Raw genomic sequence first — 11985 nt, forward strand, 5'->3', positions numbered from 1 at the left:
CTAGAAAAAGACTACAAGTCAAACTTTTGCAGTGTTCCTTTGTAATTTAATTGATATATAGTGTCAGGTGGAAATGTTTATTGTATAATGACTGGTGGTAAACATTTGGATGGCTAAAGCTTAATGATCAATTACAAAACATATTTGACATTTTCATATGGGTGTCAAAGGCAACCATAGAATAATACCATTTTCAAAACTGCTACAGATCAATTTTAAGTTGAACATAGTATAGGGCTTCATTTGATGTCTAGCACGTCCTATGGAAACCCTCTTCATCATTTTTTTTCCCATGTTTCTTTGGTAGTAACTTATTTTATATATTTTTTTCTATTTCCAAAATATGGAACTGTAGCAGTCGTAATGTAAGGAAATCAGCTTAAGCCAAGTGCTCAAGGTGTAGACTTTATTTACAGGTCTTTCATGGTGATCCAACAGCGAAGGCGCCATGTAATAGAACATATCAAGCAAATCAATGCATGTAAATCAGACATGGTTATTCATATTGTAACAAATCTTGATACAAATATTCAGAACTCTGTCAAGACTCAATATATGCAAAAAAATATTCTGATCAACCACATGGTGGGTCTATAACAGGCACCTATTAATATCTCTTGATCTGTTTGACTCTGAGTTATGGAATTTGGCACACATTCTCAGGGACGTGAGTCTAGCTAACCTGTAGAGCAGGGGTATTCAACTCTTACACTATGAGGTCCGGAGCCTGCTGGTTTTCTGTTCTTCCTGATAATGAATTTTACCCACCTGGTGTCCCAGATATATATCAGTCCCTTTTTAGAGGGGAACAATGAAAAAATGCAGTGGAACTGGCTTCAAGCTTTGGAGTTTAGTATGAGGGCTGTGGAGTATTCTTGTGTTTGGCCTCATGGTGGTGCTGTTGGAAGAAGGAAAGCTGCTGAGCAACAGTTTTCTCTAGAATCTTTGAAAGAAAAGGGAGGTTTGAGATGGGCCTATAATTTTTCTAATCATCTGGATCAATTGTTTTCTAGATATTGTTGTTTAGATTTTCAATATATACACTGGCAACAGCCAAAATAGATAACCTCTAAATCAGGCTCAACCTGTAGCATCTGAACAGACACAGGTTTTCAAGACCCCTCATTTGCTGTTTCTTCGCTCGCTGACCGTGTGGTGTGTTTTCGGGACCACCCACCTGTGGGTGTCTGACTGCCGACATTTTCGGCCATTTCTACATGTAGAAACGGTTCGTGCTAGGTTTGCAAATTATTACTGGAACTCTGTTTAGAAGTGCTAAGTACTCTCGGCCGGCAAAGGCTACCCGTGTCCATGCCAAGAAACCAAAAGGAATCTGAATCACAGGACCTCAAACCGATACATATGCACTTGCAAAGGCAATTCCCATATCCATCATTACATTGGTGAATGCATCTAAATAAGACAATCTCAACATTTTATCACAGTTCCTAAATTCAACACTTTTCATAGTACTGAACACAATCGTAGCACACAGGCCATAAAGTTATCTTTCTATGCACGCTCAGATGTTTATATTTTTACATTTTACTCATTTATAGCAGACACTTTTATCCAGAGCGACTTACAGTTAGTGCATTCATCTTAAGGTAGCTAGGTTAGAAATGTTTACATTTACATTTTAGTAATTTAGCAGACACTCATATCCAGAGCGACTTACACTACATTTATCTTAAGATAGCTAGATGGGACGACCATATATCACAGTCATAGTAAAAAGGAAATTCCTCAATAAGAAGTTAATCAGCTAAGTCAGTGCTAGTAGGAAAAGACAAGTGCAATTATTATAATTTTTTAAATATATTTACTTATGGAGTGTTCCAATGTTCCACGTTGGGAAAATGACATCAAAATCTCAGAGAATGAGAATAGTAAATTAATATTTATTTCATGAATGAATAGAATTTCGTGATTTAAACACCCTAACGTTCTAGATGACGGAGATTAACATTAAATTCATTACTGGTGATATAATTGGTTGGGAATGGATAAACATTTAACAAAGGTACCCACTGGGCAGAGAAATCAATTCATTGTCTATTCCACATTGCTTCAATGTAATTTCGTTGAAATGACCCCAGTAGGTAGGTTTAATAATTCACACAATGAAACAATGAATCCGCCCGAATTGGCAGGAGGCAGAGATCACATTTGCGGTAAAAGGAGCCTAGCTTTCACTTAGCCACACACATCTCATTGATATCTTAATGCAAGTTTGCTACAGTCCTTCACAAAATAAATTACCCTATTTTACTAACTTTTTGAAGCACCATCTAGCCTGGTTTGTTACTGGGTCTATATACAGCACACAAAAACATTCCTGTGAAATTATCTGAACAGGGGATATTACAAAATGACATCTCTCTCAGTTTTTGTTGTTGTAATTTTACCCCCTTTTCTCCCCAATTTGTAGTTACAGTCTAGTCCCATCGCTGCAAAGCCCATGCGGACTCGGGAAAGGCGAAGGTCAAGACCCATTCGTCCTCTGAAACACGACCCTGCAAAGCCACATTGTTTCTTGACACACTGCTCGCTTAACCCGGAAGCCAGCTGCACCAATCTGTCAGAGGAACGTGCATGCGCCTGGCCCACCACAAGGAGTTGCTAGAGTGTAATGGAACAAAGACATCCCGGCCGGCCAAACCCTCCCCTAACCTGGACGACACTTGGCCAATTGTGCGCCGCCTCATGTGTCTCCCGGTCACGGCTGGCTGCGACAGAACCCGAGTTTGTAATGACGCCTCTAACACTGCAATGCAGTGCCTTGGACCGCTGCACCACTCTGGAGGCCCTCTCTCTGTTTTTTAACAGTGTTGTTTAACAGACACTCTCCCGTTCTCTCTACCCTGTCCCTCAGACACATACTGGGCGGAGTACAGGCTCTCTCTGTGCAGGTCTGTCTTCCCTGTGTCCAGACTGCTCGATGTTCTCAGCCTTAGCATCTGCCTCAACTTCTTCCGGAACTCCCTAGAGGCAAAGTAGTAGATGAAGGGGTCCAGGCAGCTGTTGAAGCAACTGAGGGAGAGAGTCAGCTTGTAGGCCATGTAGAGGGAGTCCCCGTAGAAGAGCCTCCGGATGGTGTGAGCCAGGAGGAGGATGTTGTTGGGAGTGAAGCAGAGCGTAAAGACCGTTAGGACGGTGACGGCGAGACCAATAGCCTTATCCTTCTGTTTGGTCTTGGAGTCTCGGGCCAGCTTGCGGATGATGCTGATGTAGCAGAAAACAGTGATGCAGAACGGGATGAGGAAGAGGATGACAAACAGTGCAAGGAGGAAGGCAGCCCAGGCCACCATGGATGGAAGCATGTCCCTCTTCAGAACGTCGAAGCAGGTGGTAATCCTGAGTTCTGGAACGTGGAACGTCAGGTCGGTTATAGTGAGTGGGTACAGGACCAATAGGACGACTGTCCACATGGCGAAGCAGACAATCACAGCGAATGACTTCCTTTCCCTGGTCTCACAGAAGAGCATGGGCCGGCAGATGCCCAGATAGCGGTCTCCACTGATGGCGGTCATAGTTAGAATTGAGCAGTACATGTTGGCAAAGAACACCAGGGTCAAGAGCCTGTGGAAGATCAGAATATAATGAATCATTATTAATCCGTGATGAAAGAAAGTTGTTGGCTCTTGTCCAGGGCTTGTAAAAGGCACATCTACCTCAATGGGACTGATCAGGATAAATAAATGATAGTCAAAAGAATAAAACAAGAATAAAACAAGAATACCTGCACATGCCCGGGCCCAGGCTCCAATTATACCCTTGCATCTGATACATGATCTGGAAGGGCAGGACGAGGCCCAAGGTCAGGTCAGTCAAGGTCAGGTTGATCATGAAGATGATGGAGGGAGTTTTGGGAGACGTATGGAAGAGGAGGAGCCACATGGAGAGGCTGTTTCCTACCAGGTTGATGATGGTGACCACAATGTAGACAATGGAGATTGCTGTACTGGCTGTCACGTTCTGGAACAGGGACAAGGTGGTGTTGTCCAGTTTGGTGCTGTTGGAACTCCATGCCATGGTAACAATGACTTCACACAGACAACCTATGATCAGGCAGACATTTAGATTCATGTAAAAAGGTAGCATGTCCTGTCTGGGATCTGAAAACCGTTTTAAAACAAGATTTGGCAGACTATAGTGTCAATGAATTAAAACCTGTTAAATTCTGAGTGTTTGTTTTGGACAAGGTACCAGGTCCGACAAGTTTGGTAGATACTTTTTGTTTTACAACATTCATTTATTATGCTAGCGAGCCAGGCTAGGTATGATACCACAGATGAAAGGGGAATAATACAGTAACTAGCTAAATACATCAAGCTAAAGTGTAATGTGATGTAGCTTGTCACAACTCAAATCATACTGCTAGCAATGCAGTATGATTTGACCATAAAGACCATAAATAATACGCTATGGTCATATTCATAGAGTAGGAAATGTAGGTCAAGTCACCAGAAGTGCAAGCATTTAGTATGCATGGAAATGGTACACCCTGGTGGTGATTGTAAAGCAATGCATTTCCTTCTCCGTCCACATTATCTTGTATGAGTCCTCCACATGTGCCGTTGATCTAGCTCATCGTTTACAATAGGAAAATCATAATGGTAAATACTGAATGACAAAAAGTATTACATGGGGCAATAATTATAATGATCTAGTAATACTAGTCCTGTGCAAATATGAACTAGACCATGTGTTATAGATGTTGTAATAAAAAAAGATTGTCTATTAAATCTATAATTTTTGCACTGAGTGTAATATTTGGCAATTGTTGTGGTGACAATTGATATGCTTTTTGACTCTGGAGTGAACCTCTACCACACTGCCATCCCTTCACCCACACATTGTGAGGGGGTAAATAACCACACACCAAATGTGACTGTTTCGGAGGCTTCTTGTGTCACATTAGACGAGCCAAAACCTCTCATGTGTTTCCTCTGCTGGCTCTTTCTATATACTATAAAACACATTTCCAGTGCAGTACGAAATGTGAAATTCCAAAAGTGTACGATATTCCAACAGTGCATTGGCTCTTGCACAATGAATTCCCCTCCATGTGCAAGTGAAGCGGTGCTCTAACCTTATACAAACTACATAACCAAAGCACAAGCTTTGCCAAAAGTAAATAGCACAGGTGCCCACCTGAATGAGTGCCTTGATTCTATACTTAAAATATATAATAGAATATATCTGAATATTATCCTTATTGTCTGAGACAATGTTATCCCTAATTGTAACAAAGAGCAATTATACATTTTAGGCTGACATTTTAACATTAACAGTCCAAATTGAAGTATCTTTGTATGAAATGTAAAGCAAAGAGACCGAGCAGTACTTACCTCTGACAATACACAGGTTTGAGTCAGAGAGGGGCGGTTGGGGCTGGATGCATTGGTACTTTAACGGGTCAGGAAACTGGTTGTGAGTGCACATTCCTGTAAAAAAGGGGAAGTGCGTCATGCTTCATATCTAACTCTTTTGCCATCATATGCAGGCAACACTAATAAACAGATTGCACATGTTATTAGTAATATGTGTTTGGTGTTTACTTTTCATTTATTAGGTAAGTTGATTGTGGACACATTCTCATTTACAACAACGACCAGGGGAAAAAATGCTGGTGACAAAAAAAAATGTGTCATTTGGCAGCACAAATATGTCTTATTATACATGTAAATGCAGGTAAAGACTGCCCCAAATTGTAGTTACAGTGCATTCGGAAAGTATTCAGACCTCTCGACTTTTTCCACATTTTGTTACATTACAACCTTGGATGGATTGAATTGTTCATTTTTTCTACATCAATCTACACACAATACCACATAATGAAAAAACAAACACATTTTTTTTACATCCCACATTTATTACAAATAAAAACCAGAAATATTAAATTTACATCGGTATTCAGACCCTTTACTCAGTACTTTGTTGAAGCACCTTTGGCAGCGATTACAGCCTCGAGTCTTCTTGGGTATGACGTTACAAGCTTCGCACACCTGTATTTGGGGAGTTTCTCCCATTCTTCTCTGCAGATCCTCTCAAGCTCGGTCAGGTTGGATGAGGAGCGTCGCTGCATGGCTATTTTCAGGTCTCTCCAGAGATGTTAGATTGGGTTCAAATCCGGGCTCTGGCTGGACCACTCAAGGACATTCAGAGACTTGTCCTAAGCCACTCCTGCATTGTCTTGGCTGTTTGCTTAGGGTCATTGTCCTGTTGGAAGATTAACCTTCACACCAGTCTGAGGTCCTGAGAGCTCTGTAGCAGGTTTCCCTCAAGGATCTCTCTGGACTTTGCTCCGTTTATCTTTTCCCTCGATCCTGACTAGTCTCCCAGTCCCTGTCACTGAATAATATTCCCATAGCATGATTCTGCCATCACAATGATTCACAATTGGGATGGTGCCAGGTTTCCTCCAGATGTTAAGCTTGGCATTCAGGCCAAAGAGTTCAATCTTGGTTTCATCAGACCAAAGAATCTTGTTTCTCATGGTCTGAGTCTTTAGGTGCCTTTTGGCAAACTCTAAGCCGGCTGTCATCTCCCTTTTACTGAGGAGTGGCTTCCATCTGGCCACTCTGCAATATAGGCCTGATTGCTGGAGTGCTGCATATATGGTTGTCCTTCTGGAAGGTTCTCCCATCTCCACAGAGGAACTCTGGAGCTCTGTCAGAGTGACCATCAGGTTCTTGGTCACCTCCCTGACCAAGGCCCTTCTCCCCCAATTGCTCGGTTTGACTGGGCGGCCAGCTCTAGGGACAGTCTTGGTGCATCCAAACTTCTTCCATTTAAGAATGATGGAGGCCACTGTTTTTGGGGACCTTCAATGCTGCAGATTTTTTTTTCTACCCTTCCCCAGATCTGTGCTTCAACACATGGCTTGTTTTTTTCTCTTGCATGCACTGTCAACTGTGGGACCGTATATAGACAGGTGTGTGCCTTTCCAAATCATGTCCAATCTATTGAATTTACCACAGGTGGACTCCAGTCAAGTTGTAGAAACATCTCAAGGATGATCAATGGAAACAGGATGCATCTGAGCTCAATTTTGAGTGTCATAGCAAAGGGCCTGAATACTAACGTAAATAAGACATTTCTTAAAACCTGTTTTCACTTTGTCATTATGGGGTATTGTGTGTAGACTGATGAAAAAATATGCTTAATCCGTTTTAAAATAAGTCTGTAACGTAACAAAAGGTGGAAAAGTTCAGGGGTCTGAATACTTTCCGAATGCACTGTAAATATCATAAATTAATAGAAAATGGAGGTATATTGTAGTGTGTGGCGATCACCTAGGGATGGCATGACTAGCTAAAGGTCTAAATTCTTACCACAGAGGTAGATAGATAAAAAACTACAGCTGAGCCCTTGGGTGGTGAAAAAGACAAAGAAATAGGAATATACACACCTCATTGTGTTGGATAACACTGAAATGGGGAGATACACACATATGTGCACATCAATACAGGCATGTGCACATATCCACATGCTTCCAACCATGTAGCTTTCATCTTTCATCTTTCTCACCACATCCTTTCACACCTCCAACCTGTGAGTGATATAACCAGCCAACACCCCAGTGAGCAATACCACCCATCCTCACATTTTCAACATCCAGACACAATGCTAGACTAATTATTAAACAGGATGTCACTATACATTATACATATAACAAGCAATAAATCTACAAAGTAAGGTCGCTCTCACTATAAGGGTGTCTGGTATTTTGCAGAGTTAAGTTAATGATACTCTATATAAGTAGACCAACATGTAGTCTCACAGTTACAGTGAGGCAGGTCATTGATGACTATAGCACAACTTTACACACATGGGCCAACACACAGGCTTAAATATTCAACTGGAGGAGTGGATAAAAATTGTATCAATGAAAAGAGAATAATGTAGAAAAGCAGAGATATGCTTAACATATTATAAGAAATATATAACGTAGTCATGATAGGTCACTCTTCTGTGTTGTTACAATAACCCCATGATTATAGGGTACGGTAAAAGCAGAACTGTCGCTATCAACAGGAAGACATCCCATGCCTGCCCATAAACAGATGTCTCGTGAATCTGTTGAACAACAATAAGGAAAGCACACTGTTGCCTGTTCTCACTTCAGTCTCATGACATCACATTTCACAGTTGTAACCCAGCTGACACATAATGTTCTGAGAACCACATGTTTCTTCAAACCTGGTGAGAGCGTTGTTGTCCTATTGTTATCTTGCATTCAACCAACCCACAACTTTCTGGGAATGGTGCATGATGGTTGCTTGGCTTTGGAACATTCTGAGCACATTTAAGGAACTTCACAAAAAAATATATATATATATTCTTGGTATTTCAATACTTTAACAGAATGTTTCCTAAAAGTTGGTTACATGTATTTTATATTTTGGTAATGTTCTAGGAATGTTCTCCAACTGGTTTGACATTGGAAATGTTCACAAACGTTAAGAAACAATGTCCTTCTATGGGAATTTCAATACAAAAGCATAACATTTCCTACAGGTTTCCTCATGGTTGTATTTAAAGTTATGTTCTCAAATTGTTCAGAGAACAATCAGAAACGTTCTTCTAAGGGTATGTACGTACTCCAGCATAACATTTCCTACAGGTTTCCTCATGGTGCTATTTAAAGTTATGTTCTCAAATTGTTCAGAGAACAATCAGAAACGTTCTTCTAAGGGTATGTACGTACTCCAGCATAACATTTTCTACAGGTTTCCTCATGGTTGTATTTAAAGCCATGTTCTCAAATTGTTCCGCGAACGTTAAGAAAACTTTCCATAAAAAACCACAAGAAATCTTTAGTAACGTTCAGGGAACATTCTAAGATTGGTATTTAACCTTTTCACATGTAACAACAAACGGGTGTGATCATTCTACAGTGGTCTCTGCAGCGTACGCTTAAACCGGTGTGATTAGAACGCTTATTTAGAACGTCCAGTTTCGATTGATGCAACAGTCAGCGTTTGAGGTAGCCACACTGTTTTTTAACAGAAACATTTAGCAGAAACACAGTCCTTACAAAGTTACGTCCTGAATGTGACAAGTTTATTTTTGGATGCAATGTTCAGACATTCACAGAAGTAGGAACAGTATACACAATCATCCAACCCGTAAAATGTAAGCTACATTAGTAATTCATCACATCACGGGTGAGCTCAACATTGATCGAAATAATTGAGTAAAACACTTTATAGAAATCGAAAGTAATCCAATGATGGGTAGTTTGTGCGCGCCGCCATGTTTGTTTTTCGCGTCAACCAAAAATAATAAGAGGAGACAAGATGAGGTTGGCCTGTTTGCAGTGTGCATGTTGAAGGGGGTGTGTCGTCTACGATCATTCACCTTTTACCTGAAAGATAAGTGAACCATTCCTTCACCTTATTATAAAATATTTGGTCTGACAGACGTTTACGTGACACTCACAATGCATTGCACGATGTCAGCAAACATGGTGCCACACATAGCTAGCAAATAGCTTAGCATTAGCTAATTATAATCAGTACAACCTTCAAAAAAGTATTTTACACTCATCAAAGGTGTCCATTACAATCTATGCAATAATCGGAATGCATTGTTTGTAACCAGTACTTGAAAACATGTGAATAAAACTGTAAATACATTATGCTCCACACATACAGTACATACATACACTAGCGTTCAAAAGTTTGGGGTCACTTAGAAATGTCCTTGTTTTTGAAAGTAAAGCAATTTTTTTTGTCTATTAAAATAACATCAAATTGATCAAAAATACAAATACTGTTAATCTTATAAATTACTATTGTACCTGAAAACGCTTGTTTTTTTTATGGAATATCTACATAGGTGTACAGAGGCCCATTATCAGCAACCATCACTCCTGTGTTCCAATGGAACGTTGTGTTAGCTAATCCAAGTTTATCATTTTACAAGGCTAATTGATCATTAGAAAACCCTTTTGCAATTATGTTAGCACAGCTGAAAACTTTTGTTCAGATTAAAGAAGCAATAAAACGGGCCTTCTTTAGACTAGTTCAATATCTGGAGCTACAGCATTTGTGGGTTCGATTACAGGCTCAAAATGTCCAGAAACAAATAACTTTCTTCTGAAACTCGTCAGTTTATTCTTGTTCTGCGAAATGAAGGCTATTCCATGCAAGAAATTGCCAAGAAACTGAAGATCTGGTTCAACGCTGTGTACTACTCCCTTCACAGAACAGTGCAAACTGGCCCTAACCAGAATAGAAAGAGGAGTGGGAGGCCCGGTGCACAACTGAGCAAGAGGACAAGTACATTAGAGTGTCTAGTCCTCAACTAGCAGCTTCATTAAATAGTACCTGCAAAACACCAGTCTCAATGTCAACAGTGAAGAGGCGACTCCGGGATGCTGGCCTTCTAGGCAGAGTTCATCTGTCCAGTGTCTGTGTTCTTTTGTCCATCTTAATCTTTTCCTTTAATTGGCCAGTCTGAGATATGGCTTTTTCTTTGCAACTCTGCCTAGAAGGCCAGCATCCCGGAGTCGCCATTTCACTGTTGATGCTGAGACTGGTGGGAAGGGCAGGGGGGGAAGGGCTCTCCTCGAAGAGAGAAGTTTGTCCGGCTCAGTAAAGCCTCAAACAAATTGAAATGGGCTACTTCTATGTGAATTAACGAGGAGGTGGAACACACCTCAGTTCAAACTGTTGTTAGAAAATACAACTTGTTAGAAAATAATTTGAAATTGACAAGTTGAAACATACATAACTAGCAAGCAGCGAGTGTAAACTGTCCTGTTGCATAACAATCACATTTTGGAACAGTGAGTGCATTCTGACATCGCGTACATAAAACAGCTCAAGCTGGAGCAACCGTTAGAGATATTTGGAACTCACGTTTGAAAAGGTTAAAAGCATATTCATTCCGTTCTCAGCATCAACAAAACTCTATCCTATTAAGTGTCTTGGCTATGCCCACTTATTGGCCACACCCGATCTTAAACAGATACTTTGGGATATTCTGGCAATGAGGCCCTTTATCTAATTCCCCATAGTCAGATGAACCCGTGGATACCCTTGTTATGTATCTGTGTCCAGTAAGTTAGACATAGTTTTGTGAGCCAATGCTAACTAGCATTAGCGCAATGAGCAGATACCCATAAACTTCCAGTCATCCAGCAACTTCCTTCAAACTGCACGCAGAGACATGTGAATGATATCCACGAGTTCATTTCACTCTGGGGAATTAAAGGGCTTCATTGCCAGAATCCAGAGGTGTCCCTTTAATTAGTCTCTTTGAATAGACTAAAATGAACAACTTTGAATGAGTAAAAAAAAAACATAGCATGCTGGCTCCATCTTGGTGGCGCAGTGGACTCATTCCATGGCTATAAAACAGAAGATTTAAATCTCACTGACGTCATGCCACAATAAAACATTAATGTGTTTGCATGATTAATACTGAAGCAAATTAATTTTCATGTGTCCTATCTGTGCTTGAAGTAGAGGCGTTCTCGGGCCCAAAAAGTTGGACCCGTTCTGAAATAGTCCTAGGGCTTTCCCATCTGGAACCGATATATATAAATATATTTTTTTAAATATAGAGACCCGTTCCGAACGGACCTGATCCAAGTGAGGGAAGCAGTAGAAAAGTATATTTTTAAGTTACTTTATTAACCAGAGCTGATAAAGCGCGAGGGAGAGGATGTAGATAGAGGTGACGCTATAGCAGGGGCCGTGCAGTGTATGTAGGCTACTGTGAGTGTGAGGGAGTGACACAGGGATCAGGGAGGAGGAAGAGAGAGATGAGAGACAGCAACCAACTAACTCTATAATATAATAGCTACCATAGCTAGATTATTTATCATCTAATATGATTACATAGTACCTGTCTTGCCTGCATCACACCGGGAGAAGCTAGTTAAGCTTACTAGTTAGCAGCTAGCTAGGCTATTTGAGACTGCATGCGCTTTCTCATCCTACACAGTTACAAACAACAACAACTCAA

At 40.6% G+C, this 11985-nt stretch overlaps 1 protein-coding gene across 2 annotated transcripts; it reads right to left on the reverse strand.

The window, feature by feature from the left end:
* Window positions 1–1881: 1881 nt before the first annotated feature.
* On the reverse strand, window positions 1882–5432 carry LOC110501266 (P2Y purinoceptor 8). 2 transcript variants are annotated; one of them, XM_021578658.3, is made up of 3 exons: window positions 5355–5432; window positions 3743–4061; window positions 1882–3582 (listed from the first exon to the last, which is right to left on the reverse strand). In XM_021578658.3, the coding sequence occupies exons 2-3, from the start codon at window positions 4033–4035 to the stop codon at window positions 2823–2825; spliced, it is 1053 nt and encodes a 350-aa protein (XP_021434333.1). In that variant the 5' UTR covers window positions 4036–4061; window positions 5355–5432; the 3' UTR covers window positions 1882–2822. The 2 variants fall into 2 exon arrangements, with proteins under 2 accessions (XP_021434333.1, XP_021434332.1); XM_021578657.3 differs by lacking the exon at window positions 5355–5432 and having other exon boundaries at window positions 3743–4241.
* Window positions 5433–11985: the final 6553 nt, after the last annotated feature.

Source organism: Oncorhynchus mykiss, chromosome 22 (genome assembly GCF_057628025.1).
Source record: "Oncorhynchus mykiss isolate SJ-2025 chromosome 22, ASM5762802v1, whole genome shotgun sequence".
NCBI classification, from domain to species: Eukaryota; Metazoa; Chordata; class Actinopteri; order Salmoniformes; family Salmonidae; genus Oncorhynchus; species Oncorhynchus mykiss.